The sequence below is a fragment of the Heterodontus francisci genome, chromosome 19 (assembly GCF_036365525.1).
Source record: "Heterodontus francisci isolate sHetFra1 chromosome 19, sHetFra1.hap1, whole genome shotgun sequence".
In the NCBI taxonomy this organism is placed as follows: Eukaryota; Metazoa; Chordata; class Chondrichthyes; order Heterodontiformes; family Heterodontidae; genus Heterodontus; species Heterodontus francisci.
This window is the reverse complement of record NC_090389.1, coordinates 79462712-79490689: the sequence shown is the minus strand read 5'-3', so window position 1 is coordinate 79490689 and position 27978 is coordinate 79462712. Positions and strand designations below refer to the sequence as shown.

At 41.9% G+C, this 27978-nt stretch overlaps 2 protein-coding genes across 4 annotated transcripts in view; one reads left to right on the top strand and one right to left on the bottom strand.

The window, feature by feature from the left end:
• Positions 1-243: 243 nt before the first annotated feature.
• On the bottom strand, positions 244-19796 carry glyctk (glycerate kinase). Of its 3 annotated transcripts, none has more exons than XM_068052065.1 (6): positions 19679-19796; positions 14093-14170; positions 10278-10708; positions 5895-6046; positions 4406-4581; positions 244-1226 (listed from the first exon to the last, which is right to left on the bottom strand). In XM_068052065.1, exons 3-6 carry the CDS (start codon positions 10664-10666, stop codon positions 312-314), a joined length of 1632 nt encoding a protein of 543 aa, XP_067908166.1. In that variant the 5' UTR covers positions 10667-10708; positions 14093-14170; positions 19679-19796; the 3' UTR covers positions 244-311. The 3 variants fall into 3 exon arrangements, with proteins under 3 accessions (XP_067908166.1, XP_067908164.1, XP_067908165.1); XM_068052063.1 differs by lacking the exon at positions 19679-19796 and adding an exon at positions 16209-16348; XM_068052064.1 differs by lacking the exon at positions 19679-19796 and adding an exon at positions 15941-16202.
• The window catches only part of wdr82 (WD repeat domain 82), a 27636-nt gene continuing 18660 nt past the window's right edge, over positions 19003-27978 (top strand). Inside the window, exons 1-2 of the mRNA XM_068052071.1 lie at positions 19003-19357; positions 22093-22190. Of these exons, the coding sequence (XP_067908172.1) occupies positions 19197-19357; positions 22093-22190 (259 nt within the window). The 5' untranslated portion in view covers positions 19003-19196. The remainder of the gene's footprint in view (positions 19358-22092; positions 22191-27978) is intronic.

Here is a 27978-nt window from a genome sequence, read left to right as displayed (position 1 = left end):
AATGCCTTGGATGTGCTGTTAACCTGTGGCATATCTGATTCAAAGATTGTGCATGAACTTGTAATGCCAATGTTCAACATGTCAAAGCCATATAGACGTCCCCGTTTCCTTTCCAATACTACTAATGACTGAGGGAGAATAGAAGTGTTTCTTCTACACTCTTTCACACAATGTAGCACTAATAGGATTGACAAAACAAAAAAATACAGGACAAAAGTATGTCTCTTGTATATGGAACCCGAGTATTAGAGAAATGAAAAACTTTATTTTCTGCATTTGTCTCCTCCTCCTAGCTAAAGGCTAATGTTTACTTAAATTTCCTTGGGGTGAATAATAATTGCCTGCACATCCATGACATTAGTGCTTGTCAGGCCTGTTACAATTAGATCAGTTCCATTATTGAAGTTGCTAAAGAAGGTGAAGGAGTCATTGTTGTTTAGAAAGTCCTCTATGTTGAGACCTTCACTGAAGGCCTTATCAACCAGTTCAGTGTAAGCGAATGCACCAGCTGCTTCAGTAGGCCCATCTTGTCCGTCAGTCCCGCCACTAAGAAAAACAACTTCATGCTTTGTAAGGGGATCCTGTGGATTCTTGGATTTTGCACAGTGTAGTTCCAAGGCGACATGCAAGGCCAGCTCCTGATTTCGACCCCCTTTACCTTTGCCTTGGAGCCGAACTGTAGTTTCACCCCCTGCCAGAAGGCATATTGGTTTCCTGGAACTCTGCGCGTCCTCCAACAGCTCCAAACAGCTGTCTAGTTGGAAGTCAGGAAGCCCCATGTTTGCAACCATCTGCAGGATCTCATCTTTCAGTTTGCTTGCATGTACACATTTTGAACTGGCAGCTGCCTGAACTGAACACACATATCTAATCAAAAGACTGTACAAGCTGGCCACAGTCCTGACATCTCCACTCACCACTGTAGACAGGACAGAAGTGTTATAACCCAAGCTTTCTGATTTGTGTTTTGCTTCCTCTAAGGCAATTGCATTTGACCCCACAATAAAATTACAAACGTGAGCAAAATCTCCGATTTCCTCTTGGTTCATTCTCATGCTGGGCTGAGACAGAACTTCTTTTACAGATTCTGGCATGGAAAATACCAGGTTATACTTTGCCAGAACCTTGTGACAGTCCTCTTTACTTTGTGAGTTAGGTACAGTGGGGCCACTGGCTACAAACTCCAAATGGTCTCCAATAACATCAGACATGATGAGACTCACCACCTGTCAAATAAAGGAACATGTTTTCAATTCAATTTTCTCCATTTCAATTTTTTGTACAGTCGAACTGATTACAACACTAATACAAGCCTTCTGTTTAAATAAGCTTGTATTTAGAGTCATAGGAACATGGCAGCAGGAGTAGGCCATTCATTTCATCAAGCCTGCACTGCCATTCAATTAGATCTTGGCTGATCATCTACCTTAACGCCACTTTCCTGTGCTATCCCCATATCCCTTTATGTCATTAGTATCCAGATATCCATCGATTTCTGTCTTGAACATGCTGAATGATTGAGCTTCCACAGCCCTCTGGGGTAGAGAATTTCACAGATTCACCGCCCTCTGAGGAAATAAATTCCTCCTCATCTCAGTCTTAAATGGCCTACCGTTTATTCTGAGACTATTGTCCCTGGTTCTAGACTCACCAGCCAGGGAAAACATCCTATCTACAACCACCCTGCCATGCCCTGTAAGAATTTTGTAAGTTTCAGTGAGATCATCTCTCATTCTTCTAAACTCTAGAGAATACAGACTCAGTTTCCTCAATCTCTCATAAGACAATCCCACCATCCCAGGGTGGTTGCACTCCCTCTAATGCAAGTACACCCTTCCCTAGATGAGACGACCAAAACTGTACACTATTCGCCAGGTGCAGTCTTGCCAAGGCTCTATACAATTGCAGCAAGACTTCTTTACTCCTGCACTCAAAACCCTTTGCGATGCAAGTCAACATACCATTGACCTTCCTAATGCTTGCAGCACCTGCATGCTAGCTTTTAGTAACTCATGAACAAGGACACCCAGGTCCCTTTGGACATGAACACTTCCCAAACTCTCACCATTTAGGAAATGTCTTTCTGTTTTTTTACTGCCAAAGTGGATAACTTCACACTTATTCACATTATATTCCATCTGCCATATTCTTGCCCATTCACTTAGCCTGTCCAAGTCCCCTTGAAGCTTCCTTGCATCCTCCTCACAACTTACATTCCCACCTAGTTTTATCTCCTAACTCCAAAGATGATCACAGTGGCGCAGTGGTTAGCACCGCAGCCTCACAGCTCCAGGGACCCGGGTTTGATTCTGGGTACTGCCTGTGCGGAGTTTGCAAGTTCTCCCTGTGTCTGCGTGGGTTTTCGCCGGGTGCTCCGGTTTCCTCCCACCTCCAAAGACTTGCAGGTTGATAGGTAAATTGGCCATTGTAAATTGCCCCTAGTGTAAGTAGGTGGTAGGAGAATGGTGGGGATGTGGTAGAGAATATGGGGTTAATGTAGGATTAGTATAAATGGGTAGTTGTTGGTCGGCACAGACTCGGTGGGCCGAAGGGCCTGTTTCAGTGCTGTATCTCTAAATATAAATAAATATAAATATCAATTATTAGTACAACTACCTGTCGTATCATTAGCTTTCTGTTGACAACATTTTACTGAATATAATTAAAGAGATTAGATGCAGCCTGCTTGATTGTCACCCCATCTACCACTTTCAACATTCACTCCTTCCACCACCGACAGTGGCAGCAGTGTGTACCATCCAGAAGATGCACTGCAGCAGCTCAACAAGGCTCCTTAGAACAGCCCCTTCCAAACCTGCAATCTCTATCACCTAGAAGGCTAAGGGCAGCAGATGCATAGGAACACCACCACCTGCAAGTTCCCCTCCAAGCCACGCACTCTCCTGACCTGGAACTATATCACCATTCCTTCACTGTCGCTGGGTCAAAATCCTGAAACTCCCTTCCTAACAGCTCTGTGGGTGTACCTACACCACATGGACTGCAGCAGTTCAAGAAGGCAGCTCACCACCACCTTCTGAAGGGAAATTAGGGATGGGCAATAAATGCTTTTTGAGTTAACATATTTACTGAGTATATATAAATATAAAAAATATTTTGTTGCTTACTAGATTTGCTGTAATTAAATCAGTCATAATCCATCAACACAGACATCATTAAGCTAAGTGGGTGAACACACGACATGGTATGGAACTGCGTCATACATTCCAGAATGCCTCAATTATGATTCCTGAGGTATGTGGTGTTAGTAAAGAGGCAGAAGGGCTACAAGTCAGCTCAGCATGGTTTAAATTATGAAGGAGTAAACAAGTCTGTGCCGCTGTTCTTGACTGCCACCTAGGTGACCCTTGCAGGAAGTATACCCAATGATTGCTACAAAGTGCAAGACTGTGCTCAGCTACATTGATTTACCTGATCAAATACCCTGTTCAAATGTATTGCCCAGGTTCACCCATAGTGAATGACCATTAGAAGGTAGTCAGCACTCAGGACTGTACCAGAGTATGACTTGGTGTCTTTAGGGGAGGAGGGAGAAAATAGGCTAACAATGTCAGTTCCTATTCTTCATAATTTCAAAACAGTGGGAGGTGACTACAGGTGTATAGTTAGTACTATTGAGTTTAAGACACTATATAATAGACTGTATAAGACATTGTTATGTCTATACTTGATATACCATGTACAGAGGTCAAAACTGAACATGAAGAAAATTGTGCTTCTGGATTAGGGTGCCGAAATGGTAACTAACCTAAAGGCTCTTTTTCCATGAGTTTGGGTTATCTCTGACAGAAACAAAGACATAGAAGGTACTTGGTAAAGTTTTTAAAATGATGAGTCAAGCTGGATAGCTTACTTGAACTGGTGGGACTAGGGGATGTGCGTATCCAAATGATGGTAAAGAATCTAGGACGTTTTATTTTTGCAAGGAATTACTGCTCTGAAACAGACTATCTGAACATGTAGTCCTTTAAATGGAGAACTTGACTACTTCCTGAGTGAGGAGATATTCAGTAAGAGAGGGTACATTGCTAGTAATTGAGATTGTAATGAGCAGAAGAGACAGGGATCTATTACGTCAACTTCTCATTCGAAAGACGGGACCTCTGACAATGCGGCACTGCCTCAGTTCTGCACTGGGGTGTAATAGAGTCATAGAGTTATACAGCACAGAAACAGGCCCTTCGGCCCATCGTGTCAGCCTGAATTATATGCTCAAGTCTCTGAAGCGGGACTTGAACCGATAATCTTCTGGCTCAGAGGCTAAGTGCTATAACTAAGTCATGGTTGACACTAACATGGATTAATGCTAGCACTTGAGTGTAATCTCATTCAAAGTTTCATAATCAACAAAGTTTCAGTCAAGAAACAGAAAAAGGATACAGACCTGCGCAGGATAGGCAGCTTGAGCCAAACCACCACCCTTCAACAGAGAGAGAGTCTTGCGGACTGTGTTGAGTTCCTGAATCGTTGCCCCCTTAGCAGCAAGTTGTTTAGTCAAGCATTGTTTTTCCTCCAAAGTGACAGGGGGGATTGGAGCTGGCAATAAAGCTGACCCCCCTCCTAAAGAAACATTAAAAAAAAATTATGATCAACATGAGCATACCAAGTCTGCAGCACAATACCACTGCATGATATAATGCAAGTTTAAACATATAGTTCACACAAGCTAGGATAGCGACTGGAAAAAAAAATCCCCTCAAAAACAAGTGGGCATGTGAACTCACACTGAAGTTACCTTGTGGTTGATTGGCACCTTTTAGAAGGGTTGAAACCTGTTGAGAATTGTAATTATGGTTTTAAAAGATATTTAACAAGAATGCTTGGTTTTCTTTTTCCAGAAAAGGTAGAGGATGGAAATCAATGTTCCCCATTGTAGAGGGAGGATTATCAGGTAGTTTGGGAAGAAAGTCCATGTTAGATTAATTAAATGCAGATTCTAGATGGAGTGGTTTGGTGGACTGACTGGCTTTTTTTGCTCTCGATCTTCTTATGTAAGTTTGTGTCTGTGATTTTGCAAATGTGTAGTGCATCAAGAGTACGCTGATTGGAAAACAACCATATCCGCACGGAAAGGAAATTATATTCAGTGTTTCAGTTACTTCAGATACTCTTCCACAGCTGTCTACAGCCAAACATTGGCAAAGCAATGCCACAACCAGCGGAGAGGGCGGGACCTGAGGCATTATGGATGAGTATTTGGTGGTTAGTGTGAAGTTAGTTTAGTTAATTGGTGAGTGTTTTAGTGTTGGCTAAGCAGTTAAATAACCTTGAAACTAAACAAACAATTTTAACTAACTGGAAGTTATCATGGTAGGACAACTGGGATGGTTGCATACACATCCTATACCTTGTAGGAACTCCACAACTTTTCATGTGTCCTGGAAAACCATATATACAGGAAGTGCCACCAACTGCAGCACTCAGTCGTAGTTCTGTTACATAAACCCAGAGGCCATAAGTTCGAATCCTGCCATGGCAGTTTGAGAATTGGAAGTCAAGAGCTGCTGCTGCTCAGCTCGAGCTCGATGGTCCACCTGTGCCGGGGCAAGGTGGGAAGCGAGCGGCAAGCAGACGTTGCAGTATGTGATGACATTTTCATGCACATGCGTGAATTAGTCCTGGCAAACCAAGTGCTAAATAGGCTGCGCATGCGCAGCACCATACTGATAGTAAGAGTTCGTTCTGTCCATGTGCGAAGCTGGAGCTCTCTGATGACATCAGCGCTGGGCTGCATTGTCAGGAGTCACTTTGCATTTTAAAACTTTTACAACATTAGGGCCTTGAGCCCCCAATAGGATTAGTGGGTATTGATCTATGCTAAACACAATCTTTATGGCAGATTCGCTATAAGGATGAGACAAGTAATTTCGTACCTGAGATAAGCACGAAGAGTAGGTCATCTGCGGTAAGTCCTTCTGCTAAGAGACGGATGCTGTTTGCTGCCTTTAAAGCATTCTCATCGGGGAGGTTATGTCTGGCTCCTTCCATTGCTTGTATTTTTGTCTGAGGTCTTAAAAGCATGTCCCTGTGGAGTTATCAGGAATGAAGCAGTTAAGCAGTGGAGACAATACAGAATACATTGACCAACTGCACCACTTCTTTTCATACATTTGCAATGCAAATCCATTTTTGAATTGTTTCTTTCATCAACAGATTTCCTCCCCTTTCATGAAGGCTTCAATTTCTTCTTGCATACAATTTGTTGTCCACAAGTACATTGCCCAGGTAGCCATCTTTAAGATTTGATCCTTGCTGGTGCTTATTGAACCATGGAGGGCATCACAACTATGATTAATTTTGCCCTAATCTGATGTCCAGACGTATGTGCTTCAAGTTGGGCAACGCAACATCATGACTGGCGACCCTCATTGATTTCCGACTAGCCCAGTCGCACTCTTACTACTGGCATGGTTGAGATCATCAAATTCAGCACAGAGTGGGGATCAAACCCAAATGACAAATTCTGTGTAAGTTGACAAATTCACAGAACCATTGGGGAAGCCTTGCTCTGTTATTCTTCATCTTGTTGTACAAATCCAATACAGTAGAGCACTAGTTGGTATAGGTTTTGCTCTTGTGTAGTTATAAGGCTTTAACAACAACTTATATTTATAAGGCATCTTTAATGCAATAAAATATCTATAGACACTTCACGGAGCATTATAAAACAAAATATGACACCGAGCCACATAAGGAGATATTAGGGCAGATGACCAAAAGCTTGGTCAAAGTGGTAAGTTTTAAAGGAGGAAAGTGAGGTGGAGAGGTGTAGGGAGGGAATTCCAGAGTTTAGGGCCTAGGAGTTGAAGGCACGGCCACCGATGGTGGAGTAATTAAAATCGGGGATGCTCAAGGGGAAAGAATTAGAGGAACGCAGAATATCAGAGGGTTGTGGGGCTGGAGGACATTACAGAGATAAGAACAGGTGAGGCCATGGAGGGATTTGAAAACAGGGATGAGAATTTTAAAATCAAGACATTGCTTGACTGACCAATGTAGGTCAGCAAGCACAGAGGTGATAGGTGAGTGGGAATTGGTACGAGTTAAGACACGAGCAGCAGAGTTTTGGATGACCTCAAGTTTATATAGGGTAGAATGTGGGAGATCAGTCAGGAGCGCATTGGAATAGTCAAGTCTAGAGGTAACGAAGGTATGAATGAGGGTTTTAGTAAGAAATGAGCTGAGATAGGGGCAAATTCGGGCAATGTTAGGAAGGTGGAAATAGGCGGTCTTAGTAATGACGCGAATATGAGGTTGGAAGCTCATCTCAGGGTCAAATAAGACACCAAGGTTGCGAACAGGCTGGTTTAATCTCAGACTGTTGCCTGCAACAGTGATGGAGACAGAAGCTAGGGAACGGTGTTTGCAGCAAGGACCGAAAACAATGGCTTCAACCTTCCCAATATTTAATTGAAGGAAATTTCTGCTCATCCAGTACTGGATGTTGGATAAGCTGTCTGATAATTTAGCAACAGTGGAGGAGTCGAGAGAAGTGGTGCTGAGGTAGGGCTGGTGTTGCCAGCATACATGTGAAAACTAACGCTGTGCTTTCAGGCGATGTCGCTGAGGGGCAGCATTTAGATGAGAAGTAGGAGGGGGCCAAGGATAGATCCTTGGGGGACACCAGAGGTAACAGTGATGGAGCAGCAAGAGAAGCCATTGCAGTGATTCTCTGGATACGATTAGATAGATAAGAATGGAACCAGGTGAAATCAGTCCCACTCAGCTGGATGACTGTGGAGAGGCTTTGGAGGAGGATGGTGTGGTCAACCTTGTCAAAGGCTGCAGACACGTCAAGAAGGACGATGAAGTGGGACCAGAGACAAAGTTTACCTTTGTCACAGTCACATAGGATGTCATATGTGGCACGGGCGGAAACCTGATTTGAGGGATTCAAACATGGAGCTCTGAGAACGTAGGGCACAGACTTGAGAAGCGATATTATGTTCAAGGACTTTGGAGAGAAAAGGGAGGTTGGAGATGGGATGATAATTTCCAAGGAAGGTGGGGTCAGGTTAGTTTTTTTGAGGACAGGGGTGATGACGGCAGATTTAAAGGCGAGAGGGAACACCTGGAGAGAACTGTTAACAATATTGGCTAACATTGAGACCAGGAGGGAAAGTTGGATGGTCAGCAGTTTAGTGGGAATAGGGTCAAGGGAGCAGGAGGTGAGTCTCATGTACAAGATGAGCTTGGAGAGGGCATGAGTGGAGATAGGAGAGAAACTAGAGAAGGATGCAAGTTCACAGATAGGGCAGCGGGAAGCTTTAGAGGAAGTTTGGCCAGATGGACTAGTGGAAGGGAGGGAAGTGGCAAAAGCAGCTGATTGGATGGTATCGATCTTAGTGAAGTCCATGAGCTCCTCTCACTTATTGTTGGAGATGAGGATAGAGGGGACAGTGGAGAGGGGTTTAAGAAGACAGCATGCAGTAGAGAAAAGAAGTCAGGGGTTATCGTTGCATTCCAGGATGATCATGGAACAGCAAGCAGTGCAGTTTTAGCAGACGAGAGCAGGACCCGATAGTTTAACTTAGATGTTGCTGGAAAGGCCAGCATTTATTGCCCCATCTCTAACTGCCCTCGAGAAGGGGGTGATAAGCAACGTTCCTGGCACAGGTCTTGGTCCATGCTAACTAGCTGCATGCTATGCCATACAAAAAAAGTAAAGGAACCGCACATTGAAAAAAACTGGCTGGGCACAACAACTACATTCTAAAGGGAACACTGGCAGCGAGCCACCTTCTGGAATACAACCGAATAGCTTGCTAGGCCATTTCAGAGAGCAGTTACAAGTCAACAACACTGCTGTGGGTTTGCAGTCACAAATCTGCAGACCAGGTACGGAAGGTAGATCTCTTCCCCTAAAGGACACCAATGAACCAGATGGATTTTTACAACAATCTGGTAGTTTCATGGTCACCATTACTGGTACTGGCTTTTTATTCAAGACTTTATTTTAATTAATTGAATTTTGAATTCCCTAGCTGCTGTGATGGGATTTGAAATCATGGCTCCAGATCAATAGTCCAGGCCTCTGGATTACTAATCCAATAACATAATGGCTACTGTAGCATAATATGCTACCATACCGTACATAGACAGTGTAACGCCTGTATTTTCCAACATCTTATCATACGTTTAAACTACAACAGTAGTGTCGCTGCGAAGAGGTTTCAATTTGCACCAGTACTGCGGTTTTAGTGTAAGTGGAGCCTAAATCAGGAGTCAAGCCTGACCACAATGAAAATCCCTCCAGAGCCTTAACACCTAACTCATACTAATTTAGCATTGCTGCAAATCTAAAGCAGCTTTGCACTGTTGTAAACTTGTAGTGTAAATGGACCCTTATTTGTGTATGTAATACACAAGTCAGATTGAGGATAAGACATACAGGTAAGCTGGATTTAGTCCTTTGGAGCTTGATACCATGACTGTTAATAGTAAGCAGGTGGGTCCATTGGTTGAAATGTGCTTTGATCAGCTACATATTTATCTGGAATCAACTAGAAATTTGAAAAGATATTGGGCAAGATTTCAACTCACTTAAAACCCATTCACTTACACAGTTAAACTGGGCCCATTATGTCTCTTCAGTTATGGTCCATTATTTTCTTACAATTTTGAAATAATATTAATACCAGGTACTAGGGTCTTCCTCAAGATGGTGTTTTAAGTTTCTGTTTATGATAAGGTCATTGTAGGGATCAGATTTAAAACCTTCTTGACAAGGTGACCTTGCATCTCCAGTGGAGTTTGAACAAGGAGGGCTTCCTCTTCTGAAGGTGGTGACTCATGTTGTGGTAAGGATCAGTATTAGGCACCCTCAGTACCATGCCAAAGTCTCAATTTGTCATGTGAGTGTAGGCAAATTATTCACTCACTATCCCCACACATTGGTATTTTCTAGCTTGAGCCACTGGATAAGAATCAGCAGCATGAACAACAGCTCAGTTTTCATCTCCTTAACCCAGGAGCACCAAGACCAACTGTAGCTCCCATTTTCCTCCCCCAGCTCAGCTTAGTTAAGTCAGCTAGACCAGAAACGGAATCTGTGAAAAACCTAGTCAGTATAATCCCATTTCACATTGGAGCACAAATTTACCAACTAAGCTGTTCAAGCAATCCCAAAACTGTTTGATATTCATGCTTTGTCTTCCTCCCTGGTTGGGTTTGTTGGGGAGGGTCAAAAGAAAACTCATTAGAACTACTAGTTTGTCGAAAAGAAAAATCCACATGCTAATTTTTTTGTTACTTACTCTTTTCCAGCCAACCGAAGAATCCTCTGAATTCCAAGAGGAACGCTGATCACTCCTTGGAGCAGGTGATCTCCCAGGATCTCTTCCACAGCAGCCGCCATTCCCAACACAGCCTTTCCAAATCCAACAAGGTAGACATTCTTATGGACAGGGAAGCACTGATTTTGTATCATCAACCTCTCTCCTTCTATCCTAACATTGTTCTTGATCATGTTTTGAGGCAAAACAGCATTGATTGCTGTCTGAAATATCTCCAGACCATGCTGTTGAAGGAACATTTCTTTGCTGATTACAGAGGCAGAGCGACAAAGCCTCCTTGGCTGCCAGTTCTTATAAATGAGTTGATGGTTGGAATGAAGCCACAAGTATCTTCCAAATACCGTGACCATCTTAATTACTCAGGTTCATTGATTTCTCTGAATGATTTCATCCTGCCAGAGAATGAATGTGGATTAGTAAGAAGTCAATACAATTCTGGAATGCATCAAGCACAGACTAAGCTCTACTATGAAACCATATCAGAGAGATACTGGAAGCAAAGGTGTAATCCATATCAGTATGTCTGTACTAATGCTTTGTCTTTCAACACACCATTAATATATTGTTTGCCTTTGCTCCGTGACCTTTTGGTCAGCTATGTGGCCTGGTCCAATCTCGACCTCCTTTGTTATCTCACCCCACCTCACCTACGTATAACCTGTGACTTTTCTAATATTTGTCAGTTCCGAAGAAGGGTCACTGACCCGAAACGTTAACTCTGCTTCTCTTTTCACAGATGCTGCCAGACCTGCTGAGTGGTTCCAGCATTTCTTGTTTTTATTTCAGATTTCCAGCATCCGCAGTATTTTGCTTTTATTTTAGTGTTTAATTCACTGCCACTTCTCTTCCAGGAATGCCTACCTTGAAGAAGTTCTGCTCTTCTCTCCGACGGGATTTTCGTTTGTCTCTTTTACCTTGTTCACCTTCATTGCTTTCTATTTCCCTCCCTGTACTAATGCTTTGTCTTTCAACACACCATTAACATATTGTTTGCCTTTGCTCCGTGACCTTTTGGTCAGCTATGTGGCCTGGTCCAATCTCGACCTCCTTTGTTATCTCTTGCCCCACCCCCACCTCACTTACTTATAACCTGTGACTTTTCTAATATTTGTCAGTTCCGAAGAAGGGTCACTGACCCGAAACGTTAACTCTGCTTCTCTTTTCACAGATGCTGCCAGACCTGCTGAGTGGTTCCAGCATTTCTTGTTTTTATTTCAGTATGTCATACATGGTTACATCTGCGATTCCTCACTGGTTGAGTTTCCTTATCTTCTACTTTCCATATTTTCATCACAGTATTTTTTCCAAAATTTATGTTTCCAAATGTCATAATTATCAATTTTTTCACAAAACCACAAGAAATGTTGATATATTATAAACTGGACAGCTCCGATGAAGGGTCACTGACCTGAAACGTTAACTCTGCTTCTTTCTCCACAGATGCTGCCAGACCTGCTGAGTATTTCCAGCATTTCTTGTTTTTATTTCAGATTTCCAGCATCTGCAGTATTTTGCTTTTATAAACTGGATAGTGATTGACAACTAAGTCTTCATTTGTATTTTAAACTTTCACAATTTTAAAGTTGTGGATTACTGCTGTTGACCCTTTTTCTCTGTAGAGTATCAACTGACGTGACAGACAAAGATACACTAAAACCAAAGTCTCATATAACTTCACTTTATTAGTACTAGAATCACTTAAAACATACAAATGCTAACAACAGTTTTATTTAGACACCAAATAAGTACAAGTCTCACTTCTTGTACAAGATACTACCCATCAACACAGAGGTGATCAGTCTCGTCACAGGTGATCACTGAGCCTCCAGACTCAGGGTGCTGCCTTCGAGAGTTGTTCCCAGGTTCTCGCCGAGGATACCCTCCAGTGTTAACCCTTATATATTCTTTGAAGGCTCCTTGCTTAACCCAATACTCACATGATCTTATTTTGCACAAATCTTGAAGCATTATCTGATCTTTGGCAAACATTAGACATTTAGCCACTTGGACAGAAGTCCAGACTTGTTTACAATAACCATTTGTTCCCCTATATCTGTTCCTCTTTTAATTATTCGTGTTCAACACTCTAGTCTAATGGTCACATATCCCCAACCACAAGCTTCGACAGGTCTGTTAGCTTACTTCAGCAAGTTCTGCGCTTATCTTTAGCTGCCTTAGAGCATGCTGGGTATAAAGCGTTACTTGACCAACTTTTCAGGGCCTACACTGCCTAGTGATTTGTAGAAATAGCTTGTTGAAATCTCAACTCTTCATCTGGAATATTATTTTAGCTTTAGTCTTCATAAGAGACTAATTTTAGTCAATGACTATGGCCTGCTCAGTTTAGTTGCACTTGTACCAAACGTTTACATTAATGGAGACCTTTCAACCAAACCCAATCCAACAGCACGCTGGATAGCCCACATTCAAGCAGCTTTTACTCTGCACAGGAGCCATACAAATGCTGCTGGTTCATAGGACTGTGGGCCTTATATTTGTTAAACGTAATGGAAACTACCTCCCTGTGATTTTTTTTAAATCTTCAGTTATCCAGCCAGCCTCAATAATAGTCATATTTTAATAACACTGGATAGAAATTCCTCCTTTTCTTTAGAGTCCCTCATGGTATTGCTCTATGAGAGGTCTCAATAGTTCCCAGTATTGGGTTAGCATTCACTTTTATGTCCTTGGGACATTAAAGATGCTAAATAGCTACAAGTTGTTGTTAAGAACATGGGTAGACCAGCTGCTGCTTGGCCTTTGCCATTGCTAAGGAAGTAAGAACTTGCATTTATATTGCACTTTTCTCGTCCTCAGAAGTTTCCAGCGTGTTGCACAACCACTGAAGTACTTTTCAAGTGTAGTCACTGTTGTAACATAGGCAAACATGCAACCAGCATGCATGTAGATAGCAATGAAATATTAAAAAGTAGATCACCTGTTTTGGTGGTGTTGAAGAAATGACTAAACTTCATTGCTCCCTTAATTTTCACTGCTTGTATTTCACAGTTGCTGAACCAGCAGAATTTATTCAATTTAAGGTGACAAAGAAATGACAATTAAGCAACTACCTCTGTAGTTAGTACTGCAAAGTTAAAAATTTCTCTTTTTACCCCTTTCTAATGATGAGGTTGCTCTGGCTGGCAATGACAGCCAAGGTATTTCAGAGAATTACACAGAACATATGGCACAGAAACAGGCCACTCAGCCCAAAATGGTCCACGGCGGTGTTTATGCTCCATTCAAGCCTCCTCCCATCCTTCTTAATCTAACCCTATCAGCGTATCCTTCTATTCTTTTCTCCCTTATGTGTTTATCCAGTTTCTCCTGAAATACATCTATTTACTGTGGTACTCTCAGTTAAAGGGAATCTCCAGATTGTTGCATTAGAAGGGAAAAGTTGACATGATTTATCACAAAAAATTAAGAATTCAGAAGAGGAATATATACACATTTAAAAGAAGCAGGGGATGGCTTTGAGAATTAGCCCACAAAGGGAGCTTAAATAAAAGGGCTGAAGAGAAAGAGAATGAGGCAAGCCACTGACTCCCAGTCCGAGCATGCAGTTCATCTCTGGTTCAAGGTGAAGTGAGCAGCAGTTGCATATGAATTAAGTGGAAGCTTTTTTTTTTAATTGTAACAAAATGTTTTATGATAACATTCCTACTTAATTTGCAAAGTTGTTGAAGTTATTCAATTTTCTAAAACAAACACCTCATTACAATGAACATTCAACAAATTGCTATAACAATTTAATACATTAAAGAAATACTTACATTTATATAGAGCCTTTCACGATTTCAGGATGTCCCAAAGCACCTTGCAGCCAATGAAGTACTTTTGAAGTGTAGTCACTGTGATGTAGGAAAAAGGCACCACATAAAAGCAAGTTGTTGTTAACATGCTACCTTATATGATGCTGCAGGAATATACAAAGATGAGAGGTTGTAACCGATTTATCCTTTGGCATTTTTAACCTTTATTCGGCTAAATTAATTTATTGCTAATGAAACAGGTGTACAGTAAGACAACAATCGGTCCAAGGTGATCTAATTTGCTGGCAAAGTACAGCAGTAGTTGTATAACACACATACTACAAGCTTACTGCTCATTATTCACCTAGCATAATATTACAAGGACTACATTTATATAGAGCTCCTCACACAAAACATCATAGGACATTTTATAAATGGAAATGCAAGACTGAAAGCATGAACAAATTTTTTTTTTTTTTAAAGAGGTCCAACACTGGAATATGTTGGTGTGAATCCATGAGTGAAATATCATGGATGAGGATAATGGAATGGCCAAAGGCAGCAGAGAAGTCAAGCAACAGCAGTGCACGAGTAAGCTCTTGATTTTACTATTGCCTTTTCAGTGGGAAAAAAATTAGTTCCACTTCTACATTAGCAGGCCATAATAATCTGACCAATGCTGTTGTTTCAAGGTTCGGGCTCTGTTCTTAAATGCAGCTGGCAGTTCCTTTAGTAAGCAAAAGCACTATGTGGTGTGATACTGAGGCACACAGACCATGAAGGTCCCTGGATCAATTCCCAAGCTGGGCTATGCTAATTGATCTCAACTAGAAAGGTCAGCTGTGGACATGGGTCCTGCTCCTGATCGCTAACCAGCAATCCTTACTGGAATGTGCATGTGTGTGTGGGAATTTAGATTCACACTTCGTTGTGTTATCCTGCTCTGTTGAATTGTTTGCCAATATTTATTGTCTATGCTTATATACCAAGACAGTACGTAAGAGGGGGAGGCGGTGGCGTAGTGGTATCAATACTAGCAATCTAGAGCCCAGGCTAATGCTCTGGTGACATGGGTTTGAACCAAGGCGATGGTGAAATTTGAATTCAATTAATAAAACCCATCTGGTTCACTAATGTCCTTTTGGAAATCTGCTGTCCTTACCTGTTCTGGCCTACATGTGACTCCAGACCCACAGCAAGGTGGTTGACTCTTAAATGCCCTCTGAAGTGGCCTAGCAAGCCACTCAGTTCAAGGGCAAATTAGGAATGGGCAACAAATGCTGGCCTTGCCAGTGATGCCCACATCCCATAAAATTAATAAGCAGGAAAAGGAGGAGGCCATTCAGCCCATTGAGCATGTTCTATCATTCATTTTCTGCATCTTAACTTCATCTACCTGCTTTTTAAAAACTTTAATACCCTCACCTAACAAAAATCTATCATTCTAGCCTCAACAGTTTTTGGGGATAACTAAGACAAGGTATTCCTGTCAACACCTGATACCCCAGCACAAGGCAACACCTTTAGGTGGGATGGGATGGCAGGAGGGAAATTACAGAACTTTCCTTTCAAATTTTTAATCCCATTGGCCATCTTCCTTTACCTCTGCAACTTATTTTTAAGAAGACCACAATTAAAATTGGTGAAAAATAATTAAATCAAATTCCCCTTGACAAGAAAATCAGAGATGTTTCCAAAAAATCTATTTATTTATTAATTAACACTGGTGCAAGGTCGCAGGAGATTAAGGGACACAGATCTCCAACTGAGATCAGTGAAAACCTCTTTCTACATCAACTGTTAATCATTAATAGAATATTGGTCACCACTGGAATGTTACATTAAAAAAAAACGTTGATCCAAACTTACTCTACATAGTTAGAACTGCGAACTAGATACGAAAACACCATCAGGATCCCCCAAAATAACTGTAAATCCTTTATAGTTAAGGGGCATTGAACAGTTTTGCACATGGGTGTCAGTCAGGGGCTGAATTCGCGATCTTCTTTCACTCCTGTCTGGAAACACTTCGCCTTTCCTGTTTCTGCTGCTGCACATGTGGGTCGGACGTTGGGTTAAATCGCTCATTGAAACGCAAAACAATCTGCAAGCGCCGAAGCCCAGTTCATTTTCTTACCTTTCATCGGCTATCAGCGAAACTAAACCACAATATCCAGTGCGCAGGATACTCAGTCTGACTGATGTGTGGAATTGTGGGTGTTAGACAGTCCCACATCGTCCCAGCCTCCACTTCCTGCTTCTTCCCCACCTCCTCCTCAATCCCTCCATCTCCTCCTCCTCCTCCCCACTTCCTTACAACTACCTCCTCCTCGTCCCCACCTCTTTACAACTACTTCCTCCTCAATCCCACCTTCTCCTCCTTACAACTACCTCCTCCTTCTCGTCCCCACCTCCTAACAACTGCCTCCTCCTCAATCCCACCTTCTCCTCCTCTACTTCCCCGTGGGTGACAGGTGTTTTCAAAATTACATTATTTAATTAAATGTTTTAGAGAAGATGTATCCACTCATGGGGGTGGGGGGAAAGAGACCATAAATATAAGGTAGTATCTCATAAATCCAAAAGGGAATTCAGGGAAAAACCCCTTCACCCAGACAGGGAACTCACGACCACAAGAAGTAAGTTGAGGCAAATAGCATAGATGCATTTATAGGGAAGCTAGATAAACATATGTGGGCGAAAGGAATAGAAAGTTATTCTGATAGGGGCAGATGAATTAGGATGGGAGGAGACTTTTGTGAAGCATAAGTGCTGGCATGGATCAGTTAAGCATAATGACATGTTTCTCCACTTCGTTTGGCCAATCAGGACAACGCTGGGTTGTCCAGTCCTTCTGGTGCCCACCCCCTCCAGTCGTGGAAGATGATCGGTTTCCGTGCTGTAAATTCTATGTAAAAATAAGTATCATAGGTAACCCAAAAGGTTTAAGGCGATGAGAGATTTTGAAAGAGATAAACTATTCCCTCTAGCAAGTGAATCAATAACCAGAGGTCATAGATTCACAAAGCTCTAGAGGAGAGATGAAAAGAAAGTTTTTCACTCAGTTGTTGGGATGTGGAATGCTCTACCTCAAAAGGTGGTAGAAGCTGATTCCATAAATAACTTTCCAAAGGAGTTGGACAGATATTTGAGGATGAGGAGCTTGCAGGGTGGACAAAAAGCAGGAGCAGGGGGGAAGCTAAGCACAACTGCTCTTTTGAAGAGTCAGCACAGGCGTGATGGGTTGAATGGCCTCCTTCTGTGCTGTCGGTTTCTATGATTCTAGGTGAAGTAAAACAGAAAATTCTGGAAATGCTCAGCATGATGGGCAGCATTCTGTGGAACGAGAAACAGAGTTAACACTTGAGGTCGATGACCTTTCGTCAGAACTTGGAAAAAGTTGGAGATGGAACAGGTTTTAACCAATATGATGGCAGGGAAAGTGGGGAGGGGAGGAAAAGAACAAAAGCAAAGTTGTTGGATAAGGTGGAAGGCAGGAGAGTTTAAACGACAAAAGAGATGATGACGAAGCAAGGACAAAGGGGGATGGTAATGAGGCAAGTAAAGAAACAAAAGATCTGTCTAGAGGAACTGTAAATGGGAAAATGCAAAATCATCACCAATGGCTACCATCCAAAAACAATAAGAGGGCAGGGATTATAATCTAAAATTGTGAATCTCAATGTTGAGTCCTGAAGGCTGTAAAGTGCCTAAGGGAAGATGAGGTGCTGTTTCTCGAGCTTATGTTGAGCTTCATTCATAGAATATAGATAGATAGAAAGAATCATAGAAGGAGCACAGAAGGAGGCCATTCAGCCCATAGTATCTGTGCTGACTCTCTACAAGAGCAACTCACCTAGTCACACTCCCCTGCCTTTTCCCTGTAGCCCTGCATTTTTTTTTCTGTTCAGATAATTATCCAGTTCTCTTTTGAAGGCCTTGATTGAATCTGCCTCCATCACACCCTCAGGCAGTACATTCCAAATACTAACCACTTTCTGCCTAAAAACGTTTTTCCTCACGTTGCTGTTGCCTCTTTTGCCAATCACCTTAAATTGGTCTTCTCTGGTTCTGGATCCTTCTGCCAATGGGAACAGTTTCTCCCTATCTACACTGTCCAAATCCCTCATGATTTTGATCTCCCCCATCCCCATCCCAGTAACTGGCGTTCTTGCATTTATATAGTCTCTTTTATGACCAGGATGACCCAAAACACTTTCCAGCCAATGAAATACTTTTGAAGTAAAAACAGAAAGTGCTGGAAATACTCAACAGGTCTGGCAGTATCTGTGGAGAGAGAGGCAGTGTTAACATTTCAGGTTGATGACCTTTCATCAGAACTGGCAGAAGTTAGAAATGTAATAGTTTAGAGCAAGTGAAGGGGGGGGCGGGGGGCGGTGGAGATAGGCTTGTGATAGGACAGGGGTGATTAAATGGCAAAGATGTCATGGAATAAAAGGCAAAGGGAGTGGTAATAGTTGTAGTAAAAGACAAAGCATTTTTCCAGAGAGAGTGTTAATGGCAGAATATTGAACAACTCAGTCCGAAAACAAAAACATGAACGAACAAGTTTAAGACTGGCACATGGTCAGTCTTGACCTGTTATGTAGGAAATGGAACAGCGTAGGTGGCCAAGGTCAGAGTGGGAGCAGAGAATTAAAATGATAACAGGGAGGTGGCAATGCGGCAAGTAAAGGGGACACAAGCTGGGTGTGGAGGAGGGGTAAATGGCAAATGCAGAATCATCACCCACAGAGGAGTTGCCCCTAAGCAAGATGGCGATACAGTCGGCTTCAACGGGATGTGTACGCATGCGCAGATTGGGGTAAGCTCCTCCTCTTTTGTCCCCATGACAACCACAGGGCTGGTATTATGGGTAATCGCGGGTTCCCGCCAACCGCGGCCCTGGTTCCATAATGCCTTGCGCTGAGGGGGTGCGGGGAGGGGAAGCGGCGCCGCCGCCATTTTACCCTGCCGCTGCCACCAGGCGCATTGCCTGCTTTTAAATATCTAGTAGTGGTGGTGGCGGGGGGGCGGTGTCGGAAACAACAAAAACAAAAGGCTCCACTCGTGTCGTTTTACTGACCGATTCCTTCTTTCGTTCTCCACCGCCGGGTAAGGAGAGATGAAGCTGACGGATAACGTGCTGCGCAGCTTCCGAGTGGCCAAGGTGTTCCGGGAGAACACCGACAAGATCAACTGTTTCGACTTCTCGCCCAACGGGGAGACGCTTATTTCCAGCAGCGACGACGATTCCATCGTCCTGTACGACTGCCAGGAGGGGAAGTGAGTGGAATTAACGGCCTTTTCCAACCCTGTTTAAAAATAGCACCGAGCACATTGCCAGCTCTGGGGCGGCAGTGAGGCCTGCAAGCCTCGGCTTCCATTTTCACAAAAGGCCTGATCGGTTCCCCCGGGGCGGGGGGAATAGCAGATCCAGGCAGTATCGAGAAGAGAGTGAAAGTGTGGAAAATGATCAGTTCCCTTATTGTTTTATTTTAAATGGTGGACAGCCTCCCGTTAGAGTCAGGGGAAGGAAATAATTGCAAGATGGTATTTGGGGCCGGAAATTAAATATCAAATTTTTGCCCTTTATTGTGTTCTTACATGAAATACTCCAGGTTTATCAGCGGTCCTGTAAAGCTGTGTTGCTGCGTGGCTGCAGGATTCCTTTCCTCAGTGATGCAACCCACAAGCAAGTGGCAGACGAGCAGTTGAATATGCCAATATTTTATCTGTGTTGGAGCACATGTGCTAAACATCTTGTAGTTGCGGAAAACACCTTGCATGTATACAACGTCGAAAAACGTCCCAGGGTGCTTCACTAAACTGTAAACCGATTTTTAAAAATCTACACAGCTAAAGGAGGGGCAATTGAAAGGGTGACCAAAATCTTGGACAAAGAGCTGGGGTTGAAAGGTGGTGGGAGAGGTTTTGGGAGCAAATTCCACAGCTTAGGCTAAGATGACTGAAGGCACAGCCCCCAATGATGGGATGAAGAGAGTGGGAGGTGCACAAGTGGTCAGAGTGGGGGAATGTAGATCCTGGAGGATTGTAGGGTTGGAGAAAGTTAGAATGGATAGGCCATGATGGGTTTTAAGTGTATCTAGGTCTGTATGATGTGCCCATCCGTTAACTTTATTTTGGTGTCTTTAAAGAGTTAACTTCTTTTCCCCTTGCCAGTATTCTGTCCAAAACATTGAGTTCTTGCTGTGGCACAGTTCTCTGGTCATTAATCATTATTCATGTGTAAATCCTGGTAGTGAGTGCTGGCAGGTTATTCCACTATTGGGGGGGGAAGGGGCAACACTGAGCCTTTTCTTGTTGCCCATTGTCCCTGCATGCTGTTTTCCAGTCTCGGTTGTTGGGATATGTACAATTCACTCATTCTGCAGAACAGATATGCAGCTCTATATTGGGCATATTCACAGAATAAATGTCACTGATAGAGGGGGCATAGAGAATTGAATGTTATCAGGATATCTGAGCTTGATTTAAAATAGTAAATTGTTTGATATTCCCAACGAAGGCAGTGGGCTTCAGACCTGCTTCAGCACCTCTTGACATGCTGGGTAATTGGTCAAATGCACTGCGCGTGGTACAGTGGTAATGCATATGGTTTGCAATTTTCATTTGGTGTCTCCATCACTGCAACTAAGATTGGCCAATTAAGTAAGTCAGTAAGTCATCTGATGTCACCAGCAGCTATAGGTAGTGCCCCTTAGTTGACCTTGTTTTTTCTTGTGTCGTTTAGAAAATATTTGACCTCTTTAATAAAGAACAGCACAATATGGCAGTAATTAAATTGATACGCTCATTTATACTTGGAACTTGTGAACATGCAATAATTAGTTAAATAGCATGTAGGGAATGATTTTGTTGTCTTTTTGGATATTTGGGCTCTATAAGGGAGGTCTTAGAATTAGATTACAGCAATAGACCATTGATGGTTGTGTGTGTGATACTTGTCCTCTGGATCACTGCACACACTGCTCCTGCTGTCACATGCTGAAGTTAAATTGAGTATCTGTTGTGATAAAACTTCTTGTAAGTTGTGTGTTTGCATTAATACTAACCAGTCTGTCAATTTTCTTCATTAATTGTGTCCTTGTTTCCTCCCTCTTTCTAGTTATTATATGCTTTTGTTATTTTCCAGTTTCCATATCTTCACATTCTTGTGTGAAATAGCAAAAGGGAACACAGGTTGATGAATATTCTAACAAACCGCAACATGCGCTCTCCTTCCCTGGCCGTAATCATCGTCGTGCCAGCTGACAGGGTAGTTAGTCCTATGGTGTGAGGGTTTTATGGACTCCCAAACACTTCCCCACTGGATGTCAGTCCAATATTGAGCTGCAGTCTCCACACTCAGTAACAGCCAAGAGTGGGTTGCGAACTCTGCATCTTTTGACTAAGAGGAGGCTCTCTCCCATTTTCCAGTGCTGTACAAAGTCTTTTCCCCTAATTTAAATTTAAAGGGAGTGATGCACAGATGCTCTTGTTTGGGGAGGTAAGAGAGACGGATGGAAGAAACGTAACTGGAAAGAGACTCGCTTGGGTAGTTGATTGGGGGATGGGGGAAGAGGAGACAAAAAGGAAAAAAAACCTTACTTGGAATGAATAGAGTCCCTTGTCTTGAGTAAGAAAGATATTTTTGTGTGATTTGGCAATGGAGAAGGAAAACCTTGTTTAGTAGAAGAGAAACCTTGTATGGACCGGAGGAGCGTCTGGCTTGCTGGGAGCAGGCGAGGCAGTTTCGGTTTCATCTTATTGGGTCCATATTATAAAACACTGTATCTTCTGATTCATTGTGATCGATGCCTTGGAAGATCTGTCAGTGTTGGTTTTTATTCTGTAGGCAGCCCAGTGACTTGTCAAACTTATTTGCTCAGGACTCAAAATTGAACAATTGAGCAGTGGTTTAGAGAAAATTCTCTGAATCTAGTTAGTGGCCCTTTTTTGCAATTTGTTTTTCAGCTTGCACTGAACATCACTTAATGTAAATTTTTCTTATCTGTTAGACCAAAGAGGACACTGTACAGTAAGAAGTATGGGGTAGACTTGATCAGATACACACATGCCGCAAACACAGTGGTTTACAGCTCTAATAAAATCGATGGTAAGTTAACTGCTGTCATACAAATCTCTGGCTATTTGCTTTCTCTTGCTGTGAACTTCTTGAGGACTGGGCATCCTTTGCATTTTGTAAAATCAATTGTCATGCTATAAAGTTTTATAGCAGATAAATCTAAACATTAAATCTGGTTGAACAGAATTAATATGTATTGCATGTCAGTGCAGTTCAATCATTAAGATAAATTTAGTCTTGTGATTTTTTTATTATTGTTTGGAAGTCTCATCAGCCCTAAACATGTTAAATAGTTTTGTTCTCATTTTTCCATAATTTTGACTACACTCAGTAAGTTTTATAATGAAACTTGTGTTTTAATCATAATTTTCTAATTTATGTAAGAAAACCATGCATTTGAAACCTGGTTTTGTTTGGTCTATCGTACGTCTTATTTTTGAACTAAAAAAAATCAAATGTGCTAAATTGAGTTTAATATGAAATAAGATGGGAATTTAAAATGTGGATTAGTAGATATTTTAAATTAATCAATTTTGTTGGGGGGGGGGGGAGGTGGAGAAAAGTAAGAATTAAGGAGAGGGGAGCTAATGAATTTTGGGGCAAAGCATTTGTTTCCTCTCCTATGGAAAGTGTTGATTCCTGACTGGATACGGTTTAAAGCAGTCAGTTCTTTGATACTTCAACCAAGCGTGCATTATTCACGCAAACCTTGACAGAATGTTACCGAGCTATTTGACATGGTGGAGAGGGATGGTAATTACAGCTGAGCCAGATCGTGTCCTGGTTAGCTTTAGCTGTTTTCCTTCTTGCTTGTTTTTCTACCCCTCAACATCTACACATGGACACTTCCAACAAGAGTAACTGTGACTGGATGGTGCTTGAGCGTGGAAATGCTGGCTGATTTTATTCTTCCTTTTTGCCCCCTTATCCCACTTCAAGGGTATGGCAGCCAAATGTGCTTCCTCGATGTCTCATTGGCTGGGATTAGCTTCCTCAGCACAGACTGGGAATAGAATTGTGCACTTTCTTGCAAAAGCTTTTGTTCAAAAATTTGTTATAAGCTTTGAAATTCAAGTTCTGAGAATAGTCAGAAAAATCATCAGGAGCCTAAACAATTTAGAAATGGTATATAGATACCCTAGAGGTGAATATGTGCAGTTCTGAGTCAATGTTTTGGAGGTTGTAACCCACCTGCTCTTGCACCTTTTGTGCAAGTTTCAAGTGTTATCAATACCCATTTTAAAGAGAAAAATTCTGATAAATTTCAACATTTTTGTCTTTCTTGGTATCTTGCATAGTTTTGTGTAACTGAGTTCTAATGAAACACTAGGTACTGCTTTGGATGAGTTACTGAGCCCAATCATGAGAAATGGGAAGTTGCTAAATAAAGCTGAAGCACCTTGGGTGATTGACTGTTGAATGATGATTCCTTTTCCCCATTCTATTTTGTACTGTAACTCTTGGGAAAATGTGATCTATAGGGAGGTACCTGCAGTGGAAAATACTTCCGTAAATCAGTCACGTTTGTTATTAAAGTAAATAAAAATTATCACTATGTATCAATTTATAGGACTACAGCACCATAGTGCCTGGAATTGGATGGAAGTCCTCACATGCATGTAGCTGTTCTTAACAACATACTGCATTGATCATTGAAATTGGTATCTTTGTTTTGAAACATTAGATCAAATATACTTTCTGAATAATGGTTTTATGTAATTTTGTTTTAATTACTTGCATGCCTACCTTTCTTGCTCAAGTTTTTCCAATAATAAAATGCATGAGCAATGTACTAATAGAGATCTAATAAAGGAGGCTGCAGTACAGTCTTGCCTTGTAGCAGCTCATGAATGATGAAGCCATGCTGCACCATACCATGCATTTGTTCAATGCTTGAAAATGTTAAATAATATACTGAGCAAAAGAATTCAAGGACCACTGAACAGCCATGCAATATAACTGTTTTTTTTCTAATTTTTGCCTAATCCAATACCAGTTTATCCAAGATAAAGGTACCTGCTCCAAGCGTAATTGCCATGTAAATGTTACGATTGCTCCATTTTCTTTTGGTAAATTTTGAAGATTTGTTTCAAAACTGAAAAGATTCCATAGATGCTCGAACTTTTGTTTTTTTTTAAGGGAGGTCACCAGAAGGTTTCTGGACTGAACTTGAAAACAATTACTGGCAGGCACCTGTCTTCAAATAATTACCCAGCAGTGGTTGTTTTTAGCTTGGGGAGATGTTTACAAAGGAGTGACAGGTCAAGATTTATAGAGCTCAGGAGGCTTGACTTCTGGAATGTATTTTGTTTCGCTTTGAATTGTTACGAAAGGCAGTTGGGGATGAACAGTGGTTTGAAAAGAAGTTGGAGAAAACTTGGCAAGAAGAACAAACCACCCCAACTCAGTCTGTTCTAGCAGTTTGGAAAAAGCCTGCCAGTTTTCCATCTCTCGAGCTGAAAAACAAGTGTAAGAAGCAGACTGAAACTGGCTGCATTTCTCCTGTAAGGCCTGTGTCTGAAACCTCTGCTGCATTTCCTGGAAGCCTACCCAAACTGATCTTCAACATCGCCTGAAAAGAACTGTTCTAAGAAGATCCTAGATACGCATTTGGGACGCCAAACAAAAACAAAGGATATCTTTCCATATCATCATTCTCTCTTCAGGGATTAGCAAGTATTAACCCTTAGTTTTTTTGTAATAGAGCTCTAAAACGCAAATCCTTTTTTCCCCCGGTTAACTCTTGTATGCATACGAGAGTGAGGAAATAAGGTACAAAGGGAACTTCAGTATTCCAATCTGTGTGCTTAAGCTTTGCATCATTACTGGTTAAGACATGTTTTGTAATAAACTGCTAATTTTGTTATTTATTAAAGAAACCTGGTTGGTGTATTATTCTGGGAAATAAATGATTGACTGTATCGGTAAGTGGAAAAAAAATTATGTTGTGACCCATGGAGAAGAATAAAGAGTGTGCCGCTCCTCCTGCCTCGGTCACAATAATGTACAATATTTTATTAGGCAGACAATTGAATAGAAGTTTATGCATCTGTGATTGCAATAATCTGAAGATACATATAAAATTCAGTGAAACCTATAACTTACTGACGCAACTACAGCACTGACAGCTATTCAACAAAGTGGAAAATTGTTTAGGTATGCCCTGTGCTTATAAAGCAGGATTCATCTAATTCAACTAATTACCATCCCAACAGCCTACTCAATCATCAGCAAAGTGATGAATGGTGTCATTGTCAGTGCTAGCGAGCAGCACTTACTCACGTGTGTCGATGCTTAATTTGGGTTTTGCCACTCAGCTCCCGACCTCATTACAGCCTTGGTCCAAACATGGATAGAAGAGCTGAATTTGAGGTGAGAGTGACTGTTCTTGACATCAAGGCAGCATCTGACTGTGGCATCAAGGAATCCCAGTAAAATTGAAGTTAATGGGAATCTGGAGGAAAACTTCAGTGGCCGGAGTCATACCTAGCAGAAAGGGAGATGGTTGTGGTTATTGGAGGCCAGTCATCTCAGCCCTAGGGCACTGCCACAGGAGTTCCTCAGGGTGGCGCAGTGGTTAGCACCGCAGCCTCACAGCTCCAGCGACCTGGGTTCGATACTGGGTACTGCCTGTGCGGAGTTTGCAAGTTCTCCCTGTGACCACGTGGGCTTTCGCCAGGTGCTCCGGTTTCCTCCCACAGCCAAAGACTTGCAAGTTGTTAGGTAAATTGGCCATTATAAATTGACCCTAGTATAGGTAGTTGGTAGGGGAATTGAGGGAAGGTGGGGATGTGAGAGGGTAATGGGATTAATGTAGGATTAGTATAAATGGGTGGTTGATGGTCGGCGCAGATTCGGTGGGCCAAAGGGCCTGTTTCAGTGCTGTATCTGTAAGTAAATAAAGAAAAATAAAATCATGTCCCAGGGCCAATTATCTTCAGTTGCTTCATAAATGGTCTTCCCTCCATCATAAAGTCAGAAGTGGGGATGTTCTCTGATAATTGCACAGTAGTCAGTTCCATTCGTAACTCATAATGAAGCAGTGTGTGCTCGCATGAGCAAGACCTGGACAATATTCAGGCCTGGGTGGATAATTGGCAAGTAATAGCCAGTGAAAATCAAGAGAGTAACTACCTCCCCCTTGACATTCAATATTCTGGAATTTGCCATTAACCAGAAACTGAACTGTGGACCAGCCACACACACCCTATGACTACAAGAGCAGGTCAGAGGCTGGGTATTCAGTGGCAAGTGTCTCACCACCTGACTGCACAAAGCCTTTTCAACATCTACAAGGCACAATTCAAGGTTGTGATGGAATGCTCCCCACTTGCAGCTTCAACAACAGTCAGGAAGCTTGACATCATCCAAAGCCAAACAGCCCACTTATTGAAACTCCATCCACCGCCTTAAGAACTTACTGACTCCACCTCCGGCGCACTGTGGCTATAGTGTGTACCATCTACACAATGCACACTCCAAACCTGACTTCTACCACCTAGAAGAACCAGTGCAGCAGGCAGACGAAAACATCACCACGTGCAAGTTCCCCTCCAAGTCATACGCCATCCTGACTGAAAAATTTATTGTCATTACTGGGACAAAATCCTGGAACTCCCTCCCTAACAGCACCGTGTGAGCACCTTCACCACACAGTCTGCAGCGGTTCAAGATGGTGGGTCACCAACGCCGTCTCAAAGGTAATTGGGAATGGGCAATAACTGCTGGCTTTGCTAGCGGTGTCCACATTCCATGAATGAATAAAAAAAAACCTGAGGGGCTGGCATCAGCTGTCTATTTTGGGAGTGTCCGTTTATACATGTATCACTATGTGTCAAAATAAACAAAGTTCGGCCTAATAGATCTTAACTTTGCTTGTTTTAAAAATTCTAAATAAATGTTAGACCTATACACACACCTTTGTAGCTTAACACAAATTGATCTCTGCTTAGAGATGCAATGATAGCTGGTCTGTGCGTGTGGATGCAAATGGTAGCCTAGCGTCATATTTTTCAGAGATTCTGACCAGTGTGTGTTCAGTAGAGGAGCTGCGGTTTGCATTTTGCCCAGTATATAACGACGATTGTTACAAGTCTATTTGCGTTGAATGTAGCGTTGAGCAAAATCATTACATTAAAATAAAATCTGTTCCATGGTTTGTTTTAAAGCACAATGTTTTGATGTACTAGTTATTTCACGCCTCACATCGTGAATTCTGGACTTTGCGTTTGGAACTTATCCCATGTCCGAATCTTGCTGTAGAAACTATAGCACAAACCTGAAACTACCCACTCTGGCACACTATTTTGGAAAGCTACTAAACTGTGTTATGAAATTTGGATTGTTAGAAGTGGTTGGAAGATTGCTGTTAATCTCAAGTTTATTTTTGTTTTAATTCTTTAATTTTAGTTCTTAACACTGATTAAATCCTAGCTCTTTTCAGTGTCTGTCCTTCCTGTCGACATTGCTAATTCATACAACAGCAAAATGCTTGAATTAAAAGATTTCTATGTAATATAAGCTGGAAACAAGCAGTGTGAAATCATGATCTGACAAGGGTGCTAAACTGTCTTTCTGCAGCAAACAAAAGCTACTGTCTGCCAATCTTCGTGTTTCCTAGGTAATATTTTAAAAAATCAACTAGATGTTCAGAACTCTGTGTTCATTTTGTATTATGCATTGAAAGTTATTTGTTTGGAGCCTGGATCACTTATCCAGAATGAGGATGATGCAAATTAAGTTGTTGGATCGATATCAAAAACGTTGTCAAAACTTTGCTCTGCCTTTGAAGTTGAGAAGCTTTGTTAATAGACCCAGT

What these genes read in the sequence shown, in the direction of transcription:
- glyctk (XM_068052065.1), bottom strand. Translation starts at nt 10,666, where the DNA reads ATGGTCACGGTATTTGGAAGATACTTGTGGCTTCATTCCAACCATCAA. An exon ending in CTTCGGTTGGCTGGAAAAGA is followed by an intron (nt 6,047 to 10,277) that starts GTAAGTAACAAA and finishes ATAACTCCACAG; the next exon opens with GGACATGCTTTTAAGACCTC. An exon ending in ACTCTTCGTGCTTATCTCAG is followed by an intron (nt 4,582 to 5,894) that starts GTACGAAATTAC and finishes ATGTTTCTTTAG; the next exon opens with GAGGGGGGTCAGCTTTATTG.